The sequence below is a fragment of the Populus trichocarpa genome, chromosome 2, assembly GCF_000002775.5.
Source record: "Populus trichocarpa isolate Nisqually-1 chromosome 2, P.trichocarpa_v4.1, whole genome shotgun sequence".
Lineage (NCBI taxonomy): Eukaryota > Viridiplantae > Streptophyta > Magnoliopsida > Malpighiales > Salicaceae > Populus > Populus trichocarpa.
The window spans coordinates 24867169-24893862 of NC_037286.2; the positions used below are offsets into that span (position 1 = coordinate 24867169).

General features: G+C 36.5%; 5 protein-coding genes across 9 annotated transcripts; 3 read left to right on the forward strand and 2 right to left on the reverse strand.

The window, feature by feature from the left end:
- Positions 1-4567: 4567 nt before the first annotated feature.
- On the reverse strand, positions 4568-6722 carry LOC7461508 (uncharacterized). 2 transcript variants are annotated; one of them, XM_024594781.2, is made up of 3 exons: positions 5863-6424; positions 5060-5314; positions 4568-4978 (listed from the first exon to the last, which is right to left on the reverse strand). In XM_024594781.2, exons 1-3 carry the CDS (start codon positions 6239-6241, stop codon positions 4686-4688), a joined length of 927 nt encoding a protein of 308 aa, XP_024450549.1. In that variant the 5' UTR covers positions 6242-6424; the 3' UTR covers positions 4568-4685. The 2 variants fall into 2 exon arrangements, with proteins under 2 accessions (XP_024450549.1, XP_002303129.1); XM_002303093.4 differs by having other exon boundaries at positions 4568-5314; positions 5863-6722.
- Positions 6723-7698: 976 nt separating this feature from the next.
- LOC7461509 (DUF21 domain-containing protein At1g47330) lies at positions 7699-9902 on the forward strand. Of its 2 annotated transcripts, none has more exons than XR_008058464.1 (3): positions 7699-8061; positions 8180-9169; positions 9257-9902. XR_008058464.1 is itself a non-coding variant. In XM_024595176.2 (3 exons), the coding sequence occupies exons 1-3, from the start codon at positions 8017-8019 to the stop codon at positions 8450-8452; spliced, it is 246 nt and encodes an 81-aa protein (XP_024450944.1). In that variant the 5' UTR covers positions 7699-8016; the 3' UTR covers positions 8453-9902. The 2 variants fall into 2 exon arrangements, 1 of the variants encoding a protein (XP_024450944.1); XM_024595176.2 differs by having other exon boundaries at positions 8180-8293; positions 8366-9902.
- Positions 9903-11004: 1102 nt separating this feature from the next.
- On the forward strand, positions 11005-15109 carry LOC7474518 (probable methyltransferase PMT28). Its single transcript, XM_024595879.2, has 8 exons — positions 11005-12149; positions 12249-12398; positions 12502-12772; positions 12906-12998; positions 13488-13662; positions 13834-14076; positions 14253-14447; positions 14769-15109. The coding sequence occupies exons 1-8, from the start codon at positions 11265-11267 to the stop codon at positions 14965-14967; spliced, it is 2211 nt and encodes a 736-aa protein (XP_024451647.2). The 5' UTR covers positions 11005-11264; the 3' UTR covers positions 14968-15109.
- Positions 15110-15567: 458 nt separating this feature from the next.
- LOC112326647 (S-adenosyl-L-methionine-dependent tRNA 4-demethylwyosine synthase) lies at positions 15568-20478 on the forward strand. 3 transcript variants are annotated; one of them, XM_052450146.1, is made up of 9 exons: positions 15568-16529; positions 16636-16751; positions 17064-17239; positions 17909-18099; positions 18210-18296; positions 18647-18804; positions 18875-19085; positions 19173-19321; positions 20278-20478. In XM_052450146.1, exons 1-8 carry the CDS (start codon positions 15699-15701, stop codon positions 19311-19313), a joined length of 1911 nt encoding a protein of 636 aa, XP_052306106.1. In that variant the 5' UTR covers positions 15568-15698; the 3' UTR covers positions 19314-19321; positions 20278-20478. The 3 variants fall into 3 exon arrangements, with proteins under 3 accessions (XP_052306106.1, XP_052306105.1, XP_024451648.1); XM_052450145.1 differs by lacking the exon at positions 20278-20478 and adding an exon at positions 19872-20188; XM_024595880.2 differs by lacking the exon at positions 20278-20478 and having other exon boundaries at positions 19173-19630.
- A 3018-nt stretch (positions 20479-23496) lies between these two features.
- Positions 23497-24884, reverse strand: LOC127904940 (DNA-binding protein LIV4-like). The gene has a single exon (XM_052450147.1). It carries the CDS (start codon positions 24259-24261, stop codon positions 23863-23865), a length of 399 nt encoding a protein of 132 aa, XP_052306107.1. The 5' UTR covers positions 24262-24884; the 3' UTR covers positions 23497-23862.
- Between the last annotated feature and the right edge of the window lie 1810 nt (positions 24885-26694).

Sequence of the window (26694 nt, forward strand, 5' to 3'; positions counted from 1 at the left end):
TTATCAAGTCTTATTATTTGCTTTCTTATGAATTAGATTTCGGGAAAACCATTTAATTTTTTGGGTTTTTGGAAAAAATGACTAGCTTAGTTCAAAAACATATAGAATTATGGAATAGACCCTTAGTTAAGTGTATTAAATAGGTTGTACATTTTTTCGAGTCATTTTTTGAATATGTCTTCTTTGTATTCAGATAATCCTGATATTTTACCTACAGGACATCAATAGGATTTCCTTTGGTATCTGTTTTCGAGTTCCGTTCACTTTTGAGTCAGGTGAATAGATAATTTTCTATATGCATGAGAAATAGTATAAATATTTGAATTGTTAATATGAATTGAATCATGCTTCTTAATAACTAACTAACACACACACACACACGTGTGTGTGTGTGTTTATTATTATCCTTATTACGATAAAGCATAATCAATTATTGAATCTGAACTTTTTATATGAGCCAATATATACTTTCGAATTGACTTCTGAATTGATAGCTCGTCATTTGATTGATGTCATGAGTTGAGTCTTAAGATATAAATATATTTGTTTGATTATTATATGAACCTATGGCATGTTAGTTAGAATACTCATGCTAACAAGGTAGTGTTAGTATTTGTGCGCATCGTATCTGAATCCTAGTTGGTCGGGGGAGTCACCAACCTGTGTGGACTGATCATCCCACAGTACGAAGCCTCATACTCATTGCATTTTAATTTTCTGACGAGCTTTACCTTATGATATTCTTGTTGTGATTTATTTGAGAAACTTTTCTATAAGAACCTAGAGCCATAATTGTATATATATTTTTTATTGTTGTATTACCTCGTTTATATATATTGAACGTTATATCTATTCACTGAGCTGTTGAACTCACCCTCTCATTATTTATCTTTTTCAGACTTATAGCTTGTTAGCGAGTCATTTTTGTTGGACCTTTAGAACCTGCTCTTTTAATTGTAATTAGTACTTTTCTTTTATGTTTAGTTAGTGCTCCACGACTATAAAATTGTATTAACTCTTATATTAAGATAATCAAATTATATTATCAAGTTAATTTTGTTATTTGTATTGCGTTGAACTCTGATTAAGTTATTTAATAGATAAGTTTATGTGTAAGTTTGGGTTCGCATAAGAAAATCTTATCTGTATATGGGTTACATATCTGAAAATCGGGTCGTAACATAATTCAAGAGGAAGAATAACCAATCTACATAATCCAACAGTACAGGTGAAATGACTAGCAAACAGCACACAACATGTAATGTATTGTTTGGCAGTTGAACTATCTTGGCTCCCAAGGAGCACCGAAGAATCCAATTCGTCCATCAAAACCCTACTCTACAGATCCACATTTCTTCTTCCAAAATCACAACAAGAAAAGAAAAGGGAAAATCTTATGATTTCAAGAAGAAATCTACTGACCTGTTTGCCTTGGTTTGGCGAAGGAGAAGTTAGGAAACGCCGAGTAAGAGCTATTTTGGGAATTGAAAGGACGGGAGAAAACAGAGAGACATAGGAGGGAAACTGGCTGCTTTGGAATTCGCATTCCTTGGCCCAGTATTTATATAGACATGACGAGTTGAATTGAGTTGAGTCGAGTCGAGTCGAGTTGAAAGAAGAATCGTATAACAGAATAGCTAACAAAACTGTGCTTTGCAGTTTGTTACTCAGGCAGCAAGCAGGCCGTTGGAAATCGAATTTAATTTAATAACTGTTTGCCACGTGTTTATCCTTCGCGTGCTGAGTCTCTCGCTTGTGTAAATGTTTCTAGGCCTCGTCTCTTGATTTTTCGTCTTCCTCGGCAGCTCGGAAAGTGCAAATTTTTTTATTATTATTATTAATGTAGATATCCGGATTAGTTTATGTGTATCTTTATTAATTTTATGGGTTTTGAAGTTAATAATTATATAAAGAGCAAATCTAAAGTCTCTGACCAGTTTAAATGCAGCCTTCGGGGTTTCAATTTTTTTTTTTATCTTGCCTTTTAATCAATATATTTTTTTAAAATTTATTTATGTAATAAAAATATTCTCAGTTAATCGATACTATTTTTTTATAAAAAGAATTAAAGACACTTATTTGTATTTATAAAAATTAATATTTTCTTTACGATGTAGATTTTAAACCAGGATTAAGGACGGGTCATTCAATCTAATAGCTTATTTTAAGCCAGCTCATAAAAGAATTTCACTCTCATTTTAGGGTTTATTTTCCTTTTCTTTTAATCCTCGAAATGGTTTAAATGTTAACCTTAAAAGGGTAAAGGATTTTTCTATAGATTTATTGAATTTTCAACGTTTTTTCTCATTTTTATTTCATCTCAAGTTTAAATTGACCTCAAATATATATTATATAATATTCTTCATATAATTATATTTAATTTGATATATATTTGATTCCATTCAAATAAGACTCACCATTATGATAAGCTGTGAGGAAATAAACACTAGCTGTGATAAGCTTAGGAGACATTATCAATCATTTTACCAGATATTTGATTCTTAGTATTGAGTTTTTTACCATATCAACAAGTATTGGATTTAAAAAACATTGATTATGTTAACTCCCATCTAATTTTAACTTAAATTTCAATCTTTGTGGAGTTCAGAGTCTACAAGTCAGTAATTTTTATAGTTTTGAAACCCGGCCCAACTCGGGGCTGGAATCGGGCCGGGTTGAAGAAAAAACAGGGGAAGGAAAAACCCGGTGTGACCCAGCTGACCTGGCGGGTTGACCCGGCAAGACCCGGTTGCAAACCCGTTGACTTTTGTTTTTGTTTTTTGCTTTTTTATTATTAAAACAACGTCGTTTTGATTTAAATAAAAAAAACTAACATGGTCAAAATCCGGAACCCGGACCTTGGACCAGGCCGGGTCTTAAAATTATGGTAATTTCATTTGCTTTTCCGGATTTTTCGCTGCTATGATGTTGTTGGAAATATGTTTATTTGCTAGAAAATAGTTTTTATGAAAAGTTGATTTCTAGAAATTTAATTATTTTTTGTATTTGATAGATTCATGAAAAATATTTTTCAGTATTTAGTTATTTCATGAAAAATAAATTAAAAATTAATTTATTAATATTTAAAATAAATAAGTTTATTAAAAGAATAAAAATTAAATTTTAAAAGATAAAAAAGTTTTGGATTCACTACCTTTAGAAAATCTTTCCTTCAAGTCATTCCAAACTTTTGTTGTTGTCTCGGCATAGATTACACCGCTTGCTAAGTCTGGATGGGGATGGATGGAGTTCAGAATCCATGATAAAACCATCATAATGGTTCCATTGATGAAGTCTATCTTGTTCTTTGCACTAAGACTGGTACGCATAGCACGACTCCATTATCCATAGTTGTGTCCATCCAACAATTTTGATACCAAAACAATCCGTGGGTGATTTGAATGGTGTCAAATGAATGGATCTGAAATATCCATTTGTGACTCTGTAATTTTCAATTCTCCCAGCGGTAGTGTTTGAAGCGGAAGGTGTTTTTTTTTATTCAAGAGTCACCGGCACCGGTGCTCCGGCAATTGATATGTAAAGTAAAGTAATGGTATTTGATACATTGCATTCTTATCTCTGAAATGCAGGAATTATATACAAGAAAAGAAAGAACATGTTAGGTAATCTTCAATATAAAAGGCTATATTTTAACTTTGGCAGGTTTGGGAACAACCTTGACTGGTTCTCATGGGAAGGGAAAACTATTACAAGAGTATGAAATAATCCAAGAGCACACGCTAAGAATGAGAGGGCAACAACAGGAAAGAATGCAGGTAAAAGCATTGAGCAACACTTGAAAACAAACCTATTGTACAACCCAGCTGATGTGAAAGTATGGAAAAAAAAAAAAAAAAAAAAGAGCAAGGACCCAGGCTGGGTAAAAAAACCAAAAAATGGCCCCCAAAGGACCAGAACATGAGCAAGAAATACCAATGAAGTGGGAAGGAAAATTGTAACTCCCCTGAAGATATCTCCAAACACTCTGTTCATCTTTCTATTATCACGGCTGGAATAAATCAGTTTGGTTACGCATAGCTCCCTTTTATTTTGTTTGCTTTTTGCATCAGTTGTGGAGTTTACATACAGGGACAGGAAGATAAACCAATCATGCTTTCTATTGGTTTGATAACCTGCATCGGCATTGATAGATCTGGGTGATAAAAAAAAAATTCTGTTCAGAATTGTTTCCATTTTTTGAGAATTTAGTAGACTGACGGTTATCTGTTCTTCTGTGAACTTAGTGACAAAATCGATGCCATGATGACCTAAGCTATAATGAAGGCCAATTATGAGCCTGTGGTACAACATTTGTAAAGAACAAGTGGAAATTTCTGACTGGTTGGACCAGGATAGCCCCTTGTTAGCTGGGAATGTAGCTTGGTATGGGGATTGTCTCTATTGGGTTTCTTTCCCCTGTTAAAACCCTTAATATGCAGTGGAATAGAAATTCAATCCTGAAATAAAGATCTGTGATGATTTCTTTTCCAGGGAATAAGAAATTGTATGCCATGTATCCCAGTGTATACTTTTGCATTCTTACGGAAGCAACATTCTTCAAATAACATACTTCAAATGCATTTTTGTATTCCGCAGGCAACACTAAAAGCAATGGTGGGTTACATATTCTCTTACAATCAGATGTGGCGGGCACCTATAATTCCTACATCATGACCAGACTGTATCTATTGGTTACTTTGACTGGGCAAACCAGAAGCCTCTACCAAATATAAGCGACAGCATGGTGTTCCATCATCCGGGTGGGTTTGCACTGACCTGGGCAAGCTGCGAAGCTTGTTGAACAGATTCAAAGGGTCGTTCATGAGTCCAAAATGAGCATCAGGATCACCAAGCTGTGAAAGCTTTACGTGAGAGAATCCTAGAGAGGGAAGTAGATGATCGGGCCAATCACTGTAGAAGTGGAAGATGGAATTTGACAGTGTGGTGGATGGTTTGTTCATGAAATCCGCCAAGAGCACTGTGCGGGCAAGTGCACATTTATCAGCTATGATACTTAGTACTTGCATGGCGTGGGAATGGGAGAGGTAGTAGAGGATACCTTCTAGTACCCAGACTGTGTTCTTCTCTGGCACAAACCCTGATATCTGAAGCTTTTCAAGCCAGTCATTATTTCTAATGTCAGCTGCTACTCTATTTAGGGATTTTGCTGTTATTCTTGGATGCAGGTGTTCATCTATTGTTTCCGTCGCAGCCTTTAGAAGAGTGGTCTTCACCTCTAAAACTTCAGGAAAATCAACCTCAAAGACGTCACTTTCCTTCAAGCAGCTTAGACGGTATGCCCTTGCATCCATTCCTAGAACATAACATGCTCAATATCATGATGAAACTACAGCATATAACAATAATGACTGCAACCGAACTTTGAATGATAAGTATACAGATATGCTTTACTGATATGCCTTTATCACTGTCAATCTACTTCAGTATTAGGGCCAGCTTAAGACAGCGCACTCATTTGAAGAGGAAGCTTATATTTCTTATCCGTGCTGATCATGCATCATGTTTTCATATTCAATAATTGCTAAGCAATTTTTTTGTTCATGATATTGCAGTCTAATTCAGCATATACTACTTGCGGGATGGGATGTTAGAGGATTATATGCCTCACAAACTCTGGTTGGGTATGTGCAGAGTAAGAACAACGTAGGTAGGGACCAGTAGTCTTGTCACATGGAAGAGTAAATGAGCTTTGCATAGTATTGTGCACAACTGCTGCTGCAGACTATTTTAGACATCACTTCTTGAGAAAGAAGCAAAATTTACAGCATCATCATCTTAAGCCGCATTGTTTATGTAAAATGGTCAAAGCATGTGAAGAATTGGGTTAAAGTGTTCACCAACCTGCGCCAAGGAGAACAACCTGTCCCTCACCATTAAAGGAGCTCAGAGCAGCTTCAATTTTCGAATCAAACCAGAGTGTCCGAACTGCAAGAATCACCCCTGAAGTTTCCCGAGCATTTTTTAGGCGGTCATTCTTTATCTTCTCATGAAAGCTTTTGAGATATGTCTCTCCTGCTAGCAAGTCTGCAAAAGGGTCATGGATCACATGTTTCCACAGGGCTCTTCCAGCTGCTGTTTGGCATGCCGACCGTCGGAGAGAGTCCCACTCACTTTGGATTGTTGCGTGGAGTCCCTGAACTGTATCGGTATACAGCAAACGTGGGAGCTTGAGCTCTAGCCATTGCGGGTCCTCCTGCAAACCGTTTTCCTGGTCTGACATTTTACCTTTTTATGGAGAAACTTGAAGACTAATAGAAGAGGAGGAGAGACAGAACGGGTGCAATATATAACAGAAGGGGTTTATATCATCAGGGTATTGTGGATAGGGATAAGAAAAGAGAGCCACACACTAACCAACGCTTGAGAATAGAGCTCAATCGTATCCAGGTTCTCTACCGCGATAAAAAGGAAGGCAAAAAAAATGTAGTCCACCATTTCTTATGCATGGCCCTTCCCTTTCTGCTGTCCCTATCTCGTCGAAAAACAGAAGCAATGAATATGGTCTGCTCTCGCCAGCAAAGATCTATTACCAGACAGACGAGAGTAGCTCTCAACTTTCTACATGGGTCCTATTCCATTGCCCTAACAAGTACTTGCTGCTTGTCTTTTGATCACATGTTGCAAGCGTGAAAGGGCCAATCCAATTCCACGAGTGTCACTAAACAACTGGTGGAATGGAAGAAAGGTTCCTGTTAAGGATCACTTTTGCAATTGAATGGTTCTAAAGGAGACAAGGAGCCGTTTTGAACCTCTTGAGCAAGAAAAGGATTGGGTAGAAAATCCCTCTTTTGCACGTTTAGTTCCCACGCATTCTACCCTTTTGGAACCAAATTCATTTTTCACGTTTTTCAAGACACAAGGCTCTTTTTCTTTTCCTTCAAGTTTTTATCCTTGATTTTAAAAACCATAAATTTAAAAGTTTTTATTTAGTAAATATAAACTATAGTTTTTGCATAGGTTTTATTTAAAACTTTCTCTAGTTAAACATAAATAATTTTTTAAAAAAATAATTTCAATTCAAATTTCAATATTATCTTTCTTAGATTTCTGGTTGTCTTTATTAACTGAACTAGAATTGCATGTAAATTATCAAATTATTGATCATTTTTATTTTAAATAATTTTTAAAAATATATATTTTGATTAGAATAAAATTCACATAAAGTTTTTAACTATTAATATGTTGATCTTTAACGGACGCAATTATGTCACCTTCCTTTTTATTAAAGAAAAAGGTTTTGATTCCATGATCAAATCTTAGCACACAACATTCATGCATAAGATTTGTATTTCCATAACCCCATCTTAAGTTTGAACTCAAGTAGGAAGGAGACATAATTATCTCCCAAGTACATCCATCGATCAATGAATTCAATAGATAGTTGTACTTGAGGTCGTGGTCTAAGAGATGCAGAGATTTGTTCTTTTTTTTTTTACATCCGGGTTCGATTTTTTCTATGCATGTTTATCATCCTCGCAATACCTTATCTGTTCACTGAGCTTGCAAGCTGTTCAGCAAGTCTGGAGATTAGTCGTGGTGCGTGTAAGCTGATCCGGACACCCCGAATTATATATATAAAAAAATTAATAGATAGTCTATAAAAAGAAATTAGATTTAAAACATGGAGAATATGTTTCTTATTAGGACATAAAGAGTAGTACGTACGACCGTGTGATCAAAGAAAGAAAGAGAGGAGGCCGTGTGAGACAAACCGACCTTGCCTGCCTCCAAAATTCACTTATCAGTTCCCACTCTCTGATAAAGGAGCAAGCAAGAAGACACAGTAAGCATGAGAAAGAGAAAGAGAAAGATGGCATCTGACATAGGATGCTGTAGTAGCAAGTTCATGTCGTATGTGGTGATAATAATAATAATAATAATAATAATAGGATAGGTGGCTTTAATTTGGTGGCCTCATGGCTGGCTTAACTCTTGCTCTCATGTCCCTGGGCCTTGTCGACCTTCAAGTCCTCATCAAGTTTGGCCTTCCTCAAGATGACATCCGCGCCGGTACTCTCCCTCGTATTAGTGTTTGGAGAGGTAGATTATGATTAAAGCGTTCACCTTTTTTTATATGTTCTTAGTTTAGAAGTTGTCTGCTTGGCAATTTCAGAATGGATTCAATCTGGGTTTTTATGCTTATGGTTGTTTGATACAGATATTGGCACAAGCAGTTTGTACTCGTTTTGGCTTGACTGTTGGAGCAGCAATGGCGCCTCTTGTCCGTGTTCTTCTTTTGCTGTTCTTTCCAATTTCTTATCCAGTTAGTAAGGTACGGCAGATTCCTGATTCTGAGTACACGATTAGGACAAGTTTTCTTGCGAGTGAGCTTTATTCTGTGCAGGTTGATTTGGCTCAATTTGGCATGGATTTGAGGAACCAAATATTGCCATTGTTGGCTGTATTCGAAGCAAGAACTTCTTCTGTCTAAAAGTTTTAAAACTAATAGAAGGTGCTGCTGAAATCATAAAATGGCCCCAGACAGCATTTGAACCGTAAATAAATAAAATGTAAAACCAAGCAAATGAATTGTTTGCTGGTTGAATTCATCTGGGGTGTGTTTTAACACTTCACAACTGTCATAACATTAAGATATATTCAACAATCATAACCTTTCAGCTGCATTTTGGACATTGAGAAGGCTCCTATTCCAGAGTTCCCATCAAATGAAGAAGTTGTTGGTGTAATTACAATGGAGGATGTCATCAAAGAACTTCTTCAGGCACAGATGCAATTACTATTTGATGTCATATTATGGCCAGACTAGTACTGTGATCAAACTTCAGGGGATTTTGGACCATGTCAGGCCATGTTCACGGATCCTTGTACAGATCTTCCTTATATTGATGAGATGATAGTGATTCTCACAGTGGAATTTCATCTCCTATGACAAGCAATACTTCCAGACTCTACTGAACAATGCAGAGACTACGTCCATAAGCAAAATTTGAGACTGTTGCATATAGTTGTACTTTCAATATCTGAGACAAGTAACTGAAACTGCTTATATGATATTATCATTCCCCAGGAAGCTGAGGCTGCTAAATAGGTCTTCAACTTTATCATGCCAATCTCAATCTGCAAACGTTTTCTTGTGTCAGGAGGGGATATTGGGTGAAACTAAGGAGCATGTCAATATTCACAACAGGTGAAGCGATCGAGTTTCTCTCCTTTTATTTGCTTCCGTTGCATCCATATATGAAATCTGCGAAGTAATGGAATTTCTCTGTGACAGGACGAAGGCTCTATATCTCATTTTAGATCGGTTTATAAAAGATGAAATGGAACACCTTTGGCATCATCCATTTTGTTTCGAGCAAATTGAAGGAATGTCTAGATTTCTTGATTCACTGCACTATCCTTTAGTCACGATTGAGTCATCAACCAAGCAGCAATATCCCACATGAAATCCAAAGATGACTACTCTTTACGTTTTCGGGATGCAGGATCAAGATCAATATGCATGCGTCTCAAAACAAGGCTCCCCTGTCAACTGCAGAGCCCTCCGCCAACGACGCCTCTGTCACAGGCACCGCATCCCCAACATCTCTGTTGTCCACGGGTCCAACACCAACCCTTTCCATCTCGAGTGGCGCTTCCTTAACCAGCTCACCAACCACGACCAACTAGAGATTTGTAGTTGTCTTCGTTGATATATTAACATCAGAACATAGATCAATCAAGATCCAAGGATATATTCAGGGATCAACTACCTACCTTGGAAGACATCAGAGGTCGACCTGCTGTAGTAACCACAAAGATACATGTGCACAGCTGCTCCTTGTTCCATGAGCTTTATTGCATTACAGGATTCTTGTGCTCGAGATCAGAAAGTAATGTAAGAAACATCTACCAAAACATTGTCTCTAGTTTTCGAAGAATTCGGAATTTTATGTGCATCTCCAAATTCTGGCAAATACAATTTAACTCGACTGGGCTGGATTAACCTCCAAACTTGCAATCCTGGGCTGAGCCACTGGTCAACCCATCATATGCTAGTGCGTTTGAAGCATCTACCAAAACATTGTCTCCATGTGCCATCATATGCTAGTTTGGGCTTTTGTGTTGCGTTTGTTAGTTAGTGCGTTTACAACCAGGCAGCAGCCAATAAGGAAAAAGTCAGAGTAGCAGGTGAGATAGCTGGCTGGTAGAGTTTCCTTTGACACCGCTGTCTGCTCTTTTTTTTACAGATATACTTATCCATCTGATTCTGACCTTAACACATGCCAACTGATTCTCCGAGGAGACTCTGCCCCTCTCCATACGTTGTCTTCCCCATTTTTATTTGTGAGAGTTCTTCCTTGCTATTAACGGCATTGTCTCCCTCAATATACTAATTTTTAGCTTTAATGTACAGAGTTTGCTTGTGTACACCAATACAAACCATAGTTTTTAAATTCCAGTCAAAGAGTTAATTGGATAGTATCATGTTTTGAACAAGTCAGGTTCAAATTGATTTGATCATTGGATTAATCTGAATTTAAATTAATTGAGTTTTTTTCTTTTTATATTTTAAAACTTTAATTCAAACTCTTACAAATTTATTAATTTCAAGAAATTGATTTGATGAATAAGGAGTTGTGTGTTTTTATTTATTTATAGGGTTTAAATTTTAAAATTAATATTTTTTAAATATAATGCATTATTAAAATCATGAAAAAAATACTTAAATACAATATTTTTTATTTTGAATTAGGGAGAGCAAACTTTTTATTAGGTATTTTTTTATTATAAATAATAGTAGTTGAAATCCATGTTTTTTTATTTTTAACAAGTCACTTGATTAACCTGTTTAATATTTTTTTAAATAAAATAATATTATTTTGAATTAATCTAGTGAACTTGCATTTTAAATTTTGAATCAGATGACAAGAGTGTGTGTGTGTGTGTGTGTGTGTGGGGTTGAAATAAATAAATCCTTAAAATAGATAAATATAGTGAAACCTCATCATTAACTCTTTACTAAGCTATCTATCCACTTCAAACTTGCTTAGTTTAGAAGATTAATCATTTTTTTAATTTTTCTTTAATTTTCAACTTGTTATGACTAATCATCTAAGTTTAGAATTTTGATCCTCTTTACAAATCCAATCCCCACAGATTCGACACCATGACTTCTACTGAGAATAGACCCCTCTTTTAAGTCCTTCAAATTTTTTCCCTTTTCATGCTTCGCTATTAGATTTTCTTCTGTACTTCACAAGCCATAGAAGCTGCTAGCTAGCTACAGGGGCAGTGCAGAGATGACCATAGCTAGGCTTGCTCGTCAGGCAAAAAGGCCACGCGGGTTTTGTGTAAAGATGACGGCAGTGGCAGTAATGGGGTTTTGCTTTATATTTGTTTGGTCTATGTTTTCTTCCTCTTCTACCTCAGCAACCACTCAAAGGGAGAGCTTTGATGATATTGCTGAACCAGTTGCGGGAAACACCAGGGTAAGCAGACCTCATACTCAGTCTAGAGAGAGAGAGAAAGAAAAACATGAACCAAGTAGAGTAAATGAGAAGCAAAATGGTGAATCTGATTTGGATTTGAAGAAAGATGAGAAAAAGATTAATGGGTCTGTTTCTTTGGTTGTTAATGAGCATGAATCTAGGAGAAAGGATAAAAAGGAAGAAGCTTCACTTGAGAGAAAAGAGAAAGATGATGGTACTAAGAAGTTGCCTAATGAGGGGGAGAAAGATAATCAAGGGCAAGAGGAATCAGGGGATGAAGAATCAGAAAAGGAAGAGGAGGAAGGTGAAGTGGTGGATGGTAAGAAAGAGGCGAATGATGGTGAAAATACTGAAGGGAATGGTGATATTCAAGGAGATGGTGATTTGATTCAAAATGCTGATCAAGAATCTGTGGAGGAAGTGGAACATGAGAGTGCTGGATCGAAAAGCACAGGCAAGAAGAGGAAAATAAAGGGTCCTGTGTTTGATCCAAACGCACATTACAGTTGGAGGTTATGTAGCACAAGAAGCAAGCATAATTATATGCCTTGCATTGACATTGAGAGTGGCACTGGAAGGTTGCAAAGTTATAGGCATACTGAGAGAAGTTGCCCGAAAACACCTCCAATGTGTCTTGTTCCACTCCCTCATGAGGGGTATGGAACCCCGGTCCATTGGCCTGAAAGCAAATTGAAGGTATATGCACGGGTTCTGTTTCCTCTTTGAATTTTAGTAAGCGGAAAGGTAAGGTCTACTCGATGTTCTCATGTGCTTGTTTCTGTTATTTGTTTGCAGGTATTGTATAGCAATGTGGCACATCCAAAACTTGCTGCATTTATTAAGAAAAATAGTTGGCTGGTGCAGTCTGGAGAATATCTTACCTTTCCTCAAAACCAGTCTGAATTCAAGGGTGGAGTTCAGCATTACCTCGACTCCATTGAAGAGGTGAGATTTTTTTTTTCCTGTCTGCAGCTCAGTAGCACCAGTACGCATGTCTCTTAAAATGCAACTAGCCAGCTAATCTCTATTATGGATTTGGTTTTGATAGATGGTGCCTGACATTGAGTGGGGAAAGAATATTCGTGTAGTGTTGGATATTGGATGTACAGATTCAAGCTTCGCAGCATCTCTCCTTGATAAGGAGGTGTTAACATTATCACTTGGGCTGAAGGATGATCTAGTTGACCTTGCTCAGGTTGCCCTCGAGCGGGGTTTTCCTACAATAGTCAGCCCTTTTGGGAGTAGAAGGCTTCATTTCCCTAGTGGTGTTTTTGATGCTATTCACTGTAGTGGGAGCAGCATTCCTTGGCATTCCAATGGTTTGCAATTTCTTATCCCTTTTTTTTACTTCTTGCATTATTTTCCTTTCTTTAACCTTGATTTCTTTTTTCCTGTTTCTCCTCTCCTCTTTTAATTTTGCTGTTAATATCATGGTGCTTTTCCAATTTTCAGGGGGCAAACTTCTCCTTGAGATGAATAGGATTTTAAGACCTGGTGGATACTTTATTTTGTCGACTAAACATGACAATATTGAAGAGGAAGAAGGTTTGATCCCATATGCTTTCAAAACTTTTCTTTGTCTACCATGATGCGGAGCAAATCAAACTGTCAAAGAAGTTTGATACTTTTATTTGTATCATCTCTCTAGTCAATGAGTTTATTGAGGTATATTTTACTTTTGGGGCATCAAACAGGTGAACTGGTCTACTTAGTATCTTAAGGTATATTTTCCTCAGAGGCAGTTGATGTAGCATGTGCAGAAATGTATCACAAAAAGGCTGCGACCATTGCAGATTCAGAAACTTTATCAACCTATTTTTTCTACTTAGAACTTCCAAAATTGAGTTGGGTTTTTGGTTAGACTTCAGGATGCAGTCAAGCCAGTTGCTTGCTTTCTGTTACCTGGAGAAGCAGTCATTTGCCCATATTTTCTTACATTGTTTTATTGTCACATGTGTGAAACATTTATTCTGTTGCTTGTTGCATTAGCATCGAAGCTTATTTACTTCCATCATACAATTCTTTTCTTTCCAGCTATGACCACATTGACAGCATCTGTCTGTTGGAACGTTCTGGCTCATAAAACTGATGAAGTGGGTGAAGTGGGTGTCAAAATATATCAAAAGCCCGAGTCAAATGATATATATGGGTTGAGGAGACGGAAACATCCACCTCTGTGCAAGGAAAATGAAAATCCAGATGCAGCCTGGTAAGCCTAGGCTATTTTGTTTTGATGATGTATCTTCATGTTTTAGCATGACTTTAATATCAATATTCATGTTCCGTCAGTGGATGAAACTTCAGTTAAGCACTGGTTTCCAGTCCCATGTTATCAAACTCCAGTGCCCTTTAACTTGGTGACTGCAACTTCTTTTGTCAGGTATGTTCCTTTGAAGACTTGCTTACACCCTGTTCCATCTGCAATCGAACAACACGGGACAGAGTGGCCTGAGGAATGGCCTAAGAGGCTTGAAACTTATCCTGACTGGATGAACAATAAAGAAAAACTGGTTGCTGATACCAACCACTGGAAAGCTATTGTTGAGAAGTCTTATCTCACGGGAATGGGAATTGACTGGTCAAATATCCGGAACATTATGGACATGAAAGCCATCAATGGAGGGTATGCTAACTGAACAATTTCAATTTCTTTTTGAAAGTTTCAGTCTCTTGTTTAAACAATTCACGAGGTGATGTGGTTAAAGCCCTTACATAAATTCTACCAGCACTTTTTACTTGTGTAATCAGTTTAAAACTTTTTATAAAAAAAGTTGCAATAATCTTCATCTGGAAATTCAGATTTGCTGCTGCTCTTGCACAACACAAGGTTTGGGTGATGAATGTGGTTCCCGTCCATGCACCAGACACACTTCCTATCATATACGAACGTGGGCTAATTGGTGTCTATCATGACTGGTGCGAGTCCTTTGGCACATATCCAAGATCATATGATCTGTTACACGCTGATCATCTATTTTCACGGCTCAAGAACAGGTCAAATTACTTCTCCAGTTCTGCCTTGTCCATACCTACCACCTAATCGTTATTCTTTGCACATAGAACTTTGCTGTGCTCTTATCGCTCATAGAGCCCACCTCACCAGGTTACTCAACTAGCAGTTTGTTGCTTAGGTGTTCAGTGCAATATGCCAACATGATTTCTTTAGTGTTTCTAGCAAGCGAGTCCAAGGGATTTTAGTTCAGGAATCTATCCCATTTGAACCATGAAGTTTGTTTCTTTGTATGCATCAGAATGCTGCGTTTAGTTAGAGAATATAGTTTTGATCACTCATCCAAATGTTAAATGTAACTTCAGGTGTAGACAGGCTGCATCGATTGTCGTCGAGATGGATCGTATGTTACGACCAGGAGGCTGGGCAGTTATACGAGATAAGGTTGAGATACTAGATCCACTAGAGGGAATACTGAGAAGTTTGCATTGGGAGATTCGCATGACATACGCTCAGGATAAAGAGGGCATACTGTGTGCACAAAAAACCATGTGGCGCCCTTAAAACTCACCTCATGAATATGTACAGTGAGTGGTTGCGAGATGAAAGTAAAATAGATGGAAGGCAAATTTTTTTTAGCTTCTGCCTTCGACACTGAATGTTCATTTACTGTGAAATATATGCTCAATCACTCATTTTTACCTCATCTACCAATTGAGAATCTACCTTTTACATTGGTTTTCGTGACATATATTCAATCTGCACTTTTTCTCTATTTTCCCCGTTATTTTTGCATCCGTATTAGTGTGAAAGGAAGGTTTGGCTTCTTCAAGTTGTTCAAGAATAGTTGTGTTGAGCTCTCTGCAAGTCCAGTTGTGTTTTCTTTCTTTTATCAAAGTCGATATGCATTGATGGTCAGATGTTATGTCGATAGAAAGAGGAAGCCAAGCTTCATATCCGGTGGACAGAGGCGGAACAACGCTCATTTGTATATCTATTTTTTCAACGCTAATCAAACACAATGGTTTGATCCAAAGATAATTTAATGAGCAAGAAGCATGGGCCCATTAAAATTCCCACGGGCTTAAAGGCTGACGAAATATGGGTCATAACTCATAACGGCGTCAGCCCATCATCTCTGCTTGAAAAAACGGCCGTCGTCTTCTTCCTCTCCAGTCTTTACCTCCCAAACTGTGGCTTCAAATCAAACAATGAAAAGGAAACACACTTGCGCCACTCTCTCTTCAAGACTTCAACAGTCCCTCACTTCCCCTAAAAGCAAGTAAATAACCATCATGCCGCTAACCTCCACTCCCGCTCGCTTAACTCTCCTTGCTCTCCTCTCCGCCACCACAATCTACTGCTTCTACAAATCTCGCCGCCTCAAAAAAATCTCCCTAAACCCTAACCCTAACAAACCCAAACTCTTCTTCATCTCCCAAACTGGCACTTCCAAAACCCTAGCTCATCGTCTCCACAATCTCCTAGCCTCAAACAATCTCCATTTTGACCTCATCGACCCTCAGAATTACGAGCCTGAGGACCTCTTCAAAGAAAAATTGGTCATAATTATCGCTTCCACTTGGGAAGATGGTAAACCGCCTCAAAATGCCAAATTCTTCGCGAATTGGCTTGCCGAAAGCGCTGACGACTTTCGTGTCGGTTCGTTGATGCTCTCGGAATGTAAGTTCGCGGTTTTTGGTGTAGGAAGTAGAGCTTATGGCGAGACATTTAATGCTGTGGCTAAAGATTTTTCGCGGCGGTTGAGGGATTTGGGAGCGAAGGAGGTTGTGGGAGTTGGGGAGGGTGATGTGGATGGTGGTGAATTGGATGGGGTTTTTGAGGAGTGGAGTGGGAGATTAGCTAGGGTTTTGAAAGGAGAGAGTGTGGAGAATGGAGAGGTTTGTGGAAATGGAGTGGTTGTTATTGATGAGAGCGATGACGATGAGGACGATGGTGGGGTGGAATCGGACATTATTGATCTTGAAGATATTGCGGGTAAAGGGCCGTCAAGGAGGTCACTTGCCGTGGCTCAAAGTAATGGGAAATTAAATGGAGAGAATGGGAAATTGAATGGTCAAAAAGAAATGGTGACTCCGGTGATCAGAGCAAGCTTAGAAAAGCAGGTATAAAATCAAACAACATTTCTAGTTATGAATTCTTCACGCAGCCGTGTTTTTGCTCTGTGAAATTTTTGGTTTCCTAATTTCAGTTTCGGTATTGAATTTGCAGGGATACAAAATCATTGGTTCGCATAGTGGTGTTAAGATTTGTAGATGGACCAAATCACAACTTAGAGGGCGAGGAGGTTGCTACAAGCACTCTTTTTATGGAATCGAAAGTCATAGGTGATTGATTTATTATTGTTTTATGTATGTTTTACTCTCCGTTTTGTGATTTGTATTCTCTTGTTTGGGTTGTGAATTGTTGAACTTCTTTCTTTATAAGAGATTGGAAACATGCTCGATATCATTTGATTGAATAGGTGACCATATTCTACCAGTAAAGATTTGTTTGCTGCGGTCCCAGTGTCATATGCTCATAAAGATTTTTCCCAATCATCTTTAGTTTGTAAAGTTGATTTTATAGTATGGTTTATATTTCTTGGTTATAATGTTTGCCTTCTCTGGGAGTCGTGATTTTTAAACTTGAATGAGCAGGTGCATGGAGGCAACTCCTAGTTTGGCATGCGCCAACAAATGTGTTTTCTGTTGGAGACATCACACAAATCCTGTAGGAAAGAGTTGGCAGTGGAAAATGGATGATCCTCTGGAGATTGTGAATTCTGCCATTGATCTGCATACAAAGATGATTAAGCAAATGAAAGGAGTTCCTGGTAATCTTTGTCCTCGTGTCACTGTTGTTGGGGAAGGTCCTTTAGAATTATGAACTGTTGTGTCCATTAGAATTATGAACTGTTGTATGTGTATGTTCATGCAGTAGATATGCATTCTGCTCCTAATGCGAGATGATAAGTCTTAAAACTATCATGCTGTCATGACATGATGTTGCCCAATCTGAGTCACTCATGGCATTTAATGGGGGCAACCACCTGACCCTATTATACTCAGGCCTATATTGGGATTCATCCTTGAACGCAATTAGTTAGCCCAGGTCAGAAGTTTGGGGGTGAGAACTCTAGTAGATTTATATGATTTCACTAGCCTATAGCAGAGGGGTTTCTGTGTTTGAGGGGTGTGGTGAGGCAATACTTTTGGATGTGTACATAACCTGAATCATTTACTTAAGTCTAGAAGTTCCTGGACTTGAGTATCTTTGCGTGATTTTTAATAAATATTTTCTTTTTTGAAACCTCAAGTATCCAATTGCTTGAAGAGTTATCCTATTGATAAATTGATCTTTCTTTTGGAAAGTGCTTTGAACTATGATATATACTTTTTGTAGAATTATAATTTGGGGATGAAGTTTATTATTTTTTCAAACCTTTTCCTTTCCGCTATACTGGATCATCCACTGCATTTACTAGCACATTGTATTCCTGCAGGTGTTACTCTTGAGCGATTGAATGAAGGTCTCTCTCCCAGGCATTGTGCTTTATCACTTGTTGGTGAACCTATTATGTATCCAGAGATTAATACACTAGTGGATGAGCTGCACCGAAGGCAGATATCCACATTTCTAGTAACAAATGCACAGTTCCCTGAGAAGATTCTAATGCTGAAGCCTGTAACCCAGGTATGAAGGCTCCTCCTGTTTAGCTCTCTGTTGAAGTAGAATCTGGTGTCTACAGATTCATGTACTCTTGCTGATGGAACAAAACTATTTGATATAATTGATGCATGCAGTTATATGTCAGTGTAGATGCTGCAACAAAGGAAAGCCTGAAGGCAATTGATAGACCACTTTTTGGTGATTTTTGGGAGCGATTTATTGTAAGTTCCTTTCTAGCCAAACGATCTGTTGCTTTGTAATCTAAGCCTTGTCCATGATGAATGGATTGGAGATCTTTATGTCTGCATAATAGCCTTTTTTTTCTTGTGCCTACATGGAGAGCTAAATGCTCTCTATTGTTTTTGAGGGCCTAAATTTGATTTGCCTTTACCTAATAATGTTTTTGGGTTTTCATTGGCATTGAAGCATGTTTTGGAACCCATCAGATCTTGGGTCCCCTCTCCTGTATCCTATGGACAAGATGTATGATCATGCGACAGTATTCATGCTAGCACTTCAAATTTTTACTAATTTTTCATGCTTGTTGTAACGTATGGCAATTCCTTTGCAGGATTCTTTGAAATCCCTCAAGGAGAAGCAACAACGGACTGTTTATCGTCTGACACTGGTTAAAGGGTGGAACACAGAGGATTTAGATGCTTATTTTAACCTCTTTAGCGTTGGACAGCCTGATTTCATTGAAATTAAAGGCGTTACCTACTGTGGATCGTAAGCTGTTTAACCTATCATGTTTTGCACTTAGCAATGCTGTGATTAATAATCTTGTTTTCCCATACAGGTCCGCCACATCAAAGTTGACGATGGAGAATGTGCCTTGGCATTCTGATGTGAAAGCTTTCTCAGAGGCCATGGCTCTTAAAAGCAAAGGGGAATATGAGGTTGCTTGTGAGCATGTCCACTCATGTTGTGTCCTTTTGGCAAAAACTGAGAAGTTCAAAGTTGATGGCCAATGGTTCACTTGGATAGATTATGACAAGTTCCATGATCTGGTTGTTAACAGCACCAATATCATTCTTTCGGAAGTACTTTTCAATAATTAAGACTCGCTAACCAATTATTTTCTCATGAAAATGCAGGTTGCTTCTGGTAAACCTTTCGATAGCAAGGACTACATGGCTGCCACACCATCTTGGGCTGTTTATGGAGCTGACGAAGGTGGATTTGATCCGGATCAATCTCGGTATAGGAAAGAGCGACATCATAAAACCAACCACTGATCAACCAGGTTAGAGATCAGAATCAGCATTGAAATAAAAAATTCAGACACATAAAATGATTGCCTAAAACGTTGAATGAAATTACTGTCATGCTATTGTGTCTGCGATGATGTGTTTCGTTACCCAAAATTGATCTTTTGTCGTTAATTATTAGGTTATGGTGTTTTGTACACTTGTAAAACAGTTTTGCATTCCCTGGCTATAGATAGGGAAAAGGTGAGAGTCTATTACACATGTATCAAAAGTTTTGTTTTTTAGAAAGAGAAAGCTGAGTTATGGCAAAGCAATAGATATAGAGAGATTCTCTACTCCCTCAATTTTAAACATCTTCACCATTTTCATTGAAAAAGTTGCATCATACGTTTGTTTTTTACCCTCCTGTGCTCGTGGTTTTACTCTATGTTTGTTGAAGTGGGCACCAACACCAGTCGCGAGTTGTTTCTTCTTACATTCACACTGCCTTGGTGCACTCACCCGTCACCGCACTCACCATCCACCTGACATTACATCGCTGTCGTGCATGGGGAAATTTTGACTTGAAGACGACTGTGCATGCAGGTTGAAGAATTTCGTGACTCTTAAGTTGGGCAATTCCTCGTATTTACTAAAGCATTTCTTTTATTTCAACTTTTTCCTTGCATTCTGCCACCAAAAATGCTCGCCTCTGTTTTTACCTTGTTCGTGGCTTCTCCGCCCCGTCAGAGTCAGTGATGGAGAGAGAAAGATTTTAGATATATCGTTGCCTGCATGTCTAGGAAGTGGTTCTTAACCACGTGAAGTTCAACAACATGATTTTATTATCTAAGTGCTTTCTGTCAAACAAAGTTGTAAGATGTGATTTATATTATTTTTTAATATATTTTTTTAAGTGAAAATATTTTAGGCGTGAAGCTTTCAACTTAAAAATTTAAGTTATTAAATGAAATTTTAAGATATAATTTATATTATTTTTATTTTTCATTAGAATTTTTAATGGAAGAAACGCCAAACCCCCCCAGCTCCTGGATGAAGGAGAGGCCTACCGTAAAGACAACCTACTAGCCAACATGGTAGCCTGCTATCCCTCGTGTCTCGTGTGCTCGCTCGGTTGGTAGAGTTTTTTGCAAAGGATTTAAATACATGATATTATAAGTAATATAATGGTCTTACTACTATGATTTATTGAGATTTAGCCTTATATCACTATGTTTTTCACTGATGCAAGAGCCGATATATTAGTTATCAGTCGAGTAGCTTATCATTAAAATAAGGCATGTGGTTTTGAAAAGAAAAAAAAAATCAAATTAGGTTTTATCTAAGTTTTTAGATAGGAACATGAGGTCATGGGTTGATAGGCTTAGCTGGCCTAATGATGTTAATTTCCACTTGATTCAATTTAAAAAATCCAGCGTGGGTCAAGTATTGAGCTGGCCGGTGGATCTGCGGGACCGAGCCATTTTCATAACACTGAGAATAGGCTCTGTGATTAACAAGCCCCCAATCAAACAGTAGCTTGTCTAGATTTTTCAGGTGGGACAACAACTTGCAGGCTTGGCCCTCTGGTAGATACGGACTGGTCCCAGCGCGTGTTAAGTCACCGTCCTATACCTGACTTGTAAGAAGGCATCTCGTCCCTTTTCTTCCTCTCTTTATTCTACGCATGATTCTATTGGGTGTTTTTTTTCTTACTTGGTTCTCACAGCCCTCAAATTAGATTTCCAATAATGTAAGGATTTTGTTACTAAACCTTTTTATTTTTTAATTACATCCCAGGATTTCAAAATCCGTAAATGTCATTTGATTTTCAAACAACATTATGATGGTTGTTAGATTATTTAAAACATTTAGATGAAGTATTTTACTTAGTTGTAGTTTTTAATAAATTAGTGGCATGATTGAGATAAAATAAAATAAAAATCAAGATTTTCTTTTATTAATTTTAATTGATTCGGTTGAAAATGGGTGGAGAGGACAAGAAATTTGTACTCAATTTGTCCTTTATATAACGGGAGTAAAGTCTTTCTGATTGTCCTGTTCCTTGTGCCTAAATTTGCAGCCTCTTCTCTCGTGTTTTTATTTTCTTTTGATCTGGTCGCATTAGGCCATGACTAACAACTGCTGTCTACTGCTACACTCGAAACGTTCTCTTTGGCTTTTGCCCCTGTATTTCTCTCCTCCCCCACCGCGCACCAAAAGCAATTATCCATCACGCACTGTTCTCTCCTCCTCCACCGCGCACCAAAATGTTGACCATCGATGTCAGTGATTAGTTTTCTACGCGGCTTCGTTGGGGTTTATAGTTGTAAATTTTTAAAAAAAAAAAAAAGTGATGATAATAATTATTTTTTTTATTTGAAATATATTTAAATAATATATTTTTTATTTTTTAAAAAATTATTTTTGATATCACCATGTTAAAACTGTGTAAAATTATAAAAAAATTCTAAAATTCTAAAAAATGCTTTTTGAACATAAAAGTAAACACACTTGCATTACAGGGAGGAATGCGGGTTAGAATAAAAATGCAACTATATTTGTAAATAGGAAAATCAATTCTTGAGTCTAGTATGATTCTAGTTAAGTTATTAGTTGAAAAGGACCTCAACTTTCTTCGCATTCCATATGTTTCACAAGAAAATAAAAGGAATTTTTTTTCATCCATCATGGAAACCATCTCAAATAAACATGAATGATATGCAAAATCCTCTCGATGAACCAAGATTTTATTAAAATATCTTTATATATCTTTATAAAAAAATATTATATTAAGAAAACACAGACGGGTATAATTTATACAGGTATAACTATGATGGCTTGACCAACCTAGAAGAACATGTATAAAATATGCACAGTAGCTTAGAGTTAGTCATCCAAGATCATGACTCAATATGCAAGATACTCCCTGCAATCTTTAGAGGGTTTGTACATGTTTGGTATAACAACTTGGAACCAATTCTATTGAATGATTTAGTGACCTTTGTGCCAAGCTAGTAACACACTTTAACACTAGCATACCAGTCGATAAAAACTCCATATAACTTTTTAGTGTTGCCCATCATAAAAAAGAGTCTACATGAGCATATTTGTGGAGATGCTCAAGATAGAAAAATTATTTGAGACAGTAGCCTTGGAAGCCTTGATAGGAAGAGTAAAGGAACATTCCCTTCGGAGAAAACTTCATGTCTTACAAGATAAAAGTTTGTCTAAAGTTAAGCAATTTATGAAAAATCACATATGAATTACAGATGCTAGTTTGTTACGACAAGAATTTCTTTGTTTATATAAGGACAACTAGATGAATGACCTTTGAAGTAAAGTAAATACAATATTCAAAGTAAATATTTTAATCTCATCTCAAGACATGTTTTCTTTTAATAATCTTCATTGTACATACAACTCAGATCACCTTAAAATATATAATTTTTTATAAGAATACAAGATTTTTAAATATAAATAATTTATTTAAAATGAATTTATTTTCTTCATGTGACGACTAAAGGCCCCTCAAAACTTGAACGTGAACTCTTCAAAATGAATGTTCAACTCTTAAAAAAATAAACCTCATCTTTCCAGTAATATATGCTGCCCCGCTCTCCAAGTTTTCCAAATCGGTTTTGAAACCCAATCTTACAAATATAAATATGGATGGTGGGTATTTATAATATGATTGCAGGGGCGAGGGCGTGACGAACACGTGCTGCCTTAAACGAGTTGACACCCATTTTGGATACGTGATTATTGAATAGTTCGAGGGTCTCGTCTCTTCGTAATAGCCGAGGCAACCCAGAACTGGCAACGAAAATAAAGAGGGCTATTATTGCTTTCAACACCCATCCATCCACGGTGGGATATATCAATCGATATATTATTATTATTATTATTATTATTATTATTATTCAAGCTAAAGACCTCCCTTCAAACATACATGTTACAGCTACTACCGAATGAGAAAACCTATAAAAGTTTCCTGACTACGGTCTGCCTTTTAAAAATACTTCATTTTAAAAAAAAAAAAACATCACATTGATTGTGTTTTTTGAAATTTCGATTTGTTAATAGTAAAAAAATAAAAAAGATTATTTTAATATAATTTTAACAATCTACACTCCTAGAAAATAGCTTATAATGATGAGATGAGTAGATAGTCACCCAAGCTAAGTAGATTAGGAGTATCTTATAATGGAAAGAAATGAAGGACGGTGGGTAATGAAAAACTAGCTAGCTAGAATGCTTAAACCTGATCTTAATAATTCATCATCAATGAAGCTCTCATCACAAATGGACGATGATCAGTTGATAGGAACAACATATCAAAGCAGATGATAAGCCCTTTATACCTCTTTGTTCCATGAATTCAGAAGAGAGAGTAAACGAATCGAGATAATCAAGAAGCTTCAACAAGAATAAGAGCAGCTTAATTAAGAATCCTAACAACAAAAGTTCACCCCTCTTCCTTCTTGTTCTTGTTCTTGTTCTTGTTCTTTTTTTGTTTTAATTTCTTAATCACAAGATGAAGCAATAAAGGGCTATTAATTGTGTACCATCGCTAGCTAGCTAGCAACCTACCTGTTCAGCTGCTCTTTCTTGGTTTGCTTTTTCTCCTCCTGCTTCTCCTTGGAGGCTCCTTCCCTTCAGATTTTCCCTCTTCCTTCTTTTTGCCTCTCGTAGAAGACGATGGTCCCTCTGCTTCTACCTGTTGTTGTTGTTGTGCTCCTTCTTCTTCTTGGCTAGTGTTAATCTTCTTTGATTGACTCCCAATACCTTGTTCATGAGTTGCCTGTGCTCCTTCTGCTGTAGATTCTTCCTTTTCCACTACGCTTTCACTCTTTTCAATAATCTTGCGTGGTCTTCCTCTCTTTCTAGGAGTTTGAGGCTGTTGCTGAGTCGTCTCAGGATCTCCCGTGGATGAAGCTTCTGCTATTGCCACTGAAAGCTCCTTTGTTTTCTGAGGCTTCTTATTCTTACCCATCAAACTGATAATCTTTCTCTATCAATACTAATATTTTCCAATCTGAACAACAACACCCCTCCCTGCCCCAGATTTTTCTCTTAACACCAAAAGAAATCAAACCACCATCCAGCTCTAATCAACCAAGCTTCAATACATGATATACCCCTGTCTTTGTGCTCTCTGAAAGATCAGCTGGACTGATATCTTTGACCAATATCCAGATTCTGGAAGCCAATCAATACCATCTCTCTCTCTCTCTCTATTAAATAAGGAGACTAAACTAAGAGCTAGTAGCCAGTAGTAGCTGGCTAACTAGCTAGCCAGTGAAAGTCATCTTTCCTCTTCTTTTGTTTTGTCAAATAGTAGCATCCCCATCCCTCTCGCTCTATATTTATGGATATATATATATATATATATATGTAAGCTATTCTTTTGTTGCAGAAGAATAGTCAAGGTGGAGGAGATGGGTTCGAAAGGGGTAGTGGCGCTATATAGAGATGGATGCAAGCACTGGGAACCTGCCTATTAAGGAGATGACTAATAAGACTAACCATTACCACCAACCATGGTTTAGGGTTACGCGTACAAAAGACTACCTAGCTTCTTTTATAGTATCTGTAAACAAGAGAAAAGGAAAAGGCATGGGGGATTTTCTTTATATATATTTATATATATATATTACGTGGGTTAGATTAATTATATTAGATTTTCTGTTTGTGGTTCTACTACTACAGTACTGTATGACTCGGACAGAGAGACTCAGTGTCTCTGTCTGACGACCACTTGTGTTCTTCGCGAGTTTCGCGTCTTTGAGCCTTTGAGATGCTGCTTCTCTGCCGTTTCTATTCCCTTTAATTTATCAGCCTTTTGAACGGGCTAACTGGTTAAATTCTTAGCCCAATGAGGTGTTGTTTTACATTACAATTCAATTGTATTTTAAAAGTTTTAAATTATTATTTTAAATATTTTTAAATTATTTTAATATGTTGGTGTAAGAAATAAGTTTTAAAAAATAAAAAATATATTATTTTAATATATTTTAAAAAACAATTTCCACCACGTAAATCAAATTTTTAGTTTGCATTTATGCAAGTATTTACAATAATGAATCACAAAAGTATTCAGCAAATTATCAGAAAAGAAATAGTTAAATTGTTTTTATCTACACATCATTTGAGGAAAAAAAGAGGAATTAATTATCTATCCATGCTAAAAATTGTGATCATCAAATAATACTAGGGCATTTGCTTGGTGTGTCAAGCTAGCTAGCTATCTATACCTTTTATCCTCAAGATTGTCAAGAGGAAATTGCACAATACTAAACGAGTGTTTGACAGTGTGGTTGCGGTTGCTTTTCAAATAGTTTTTCGTGTCAAAATGCATGCCAATGATATTTTTTTATTTTTTTAAAATCATTTTTGACATCAGCCCATCAAAAATGATTTGAAAACACTAAAAACATATTAATTTAAAGTTAATAAAAAAATAAAAAAAATTTAAATTTTGTTAAAAGCACTTTTGAAACGCAGAAACAAACAGGCGACTTCGTAAAAAATTCAGCCAAAACATTAATTCCAAATTTTAATTTCTCATCCTCCATCGACCTACCTAGAAGTTAGACCTTTTATGGGTTCTCAGCATTAAACTCGATCCATTTTAAGGATGTTGTCAAAATTCTGGATTGATGTCCGCATCTCCATTCACTTGTACTACACGATCGTTGTTGAAACTTACATATAATGCATATTGTTTGTTTTTTTAATTTTTTTTATTTAAAAATATATTAAGATAATATTTTTTATTTTTAAAATTTTATTTTTGATATTATTACATTTAAAATTATAAAAAAATAATTTTAAATATAAAAATTTTAAATTTTTTAAAAATACTTTTTGAGCAAAAAAAAAAAAAAACACTTTCATAAAATAAAATAAAAGCTACGAGAGTTGCTTCCCATGCGTGTAAACTACATCCTGTTCATTCCTTTTAATTAATTCATAGTATAATCACAAATTCACAAAACTAGGTTGCTAGTTAGAATAACGTTTATAGTAGCCCAATCAATTTAAATTACGTTGTTATTTTTAACAGTGTAACTTATTAAATTATTTTAAATGTTTGTTTGGAAATGTGTGACAATATGTGTTTCTAAAATAGAAAATGATAAATTTTCTTGAAGAATTTGTTTGAGAACGAGGATTTTAAAAAAGCATAATGAATTTAATTGTATTATTATTTTATTATTTTTTCAATTATACCAATTTACAAAATATTTTTTACTGAGTATGATATTTTAAAAAAATTAACTCAGTTTTCTCTACCTCGAGTTCCTAGTGGTGAAACCATACACGCATGAAACTGTTAAAAAAAAATCCAAATATTTGAGGTGGTACGGATAGTTAAACAGAAAAAATAGTTTGACTCTTACAAGAGGTCAACATTTTGATAAAG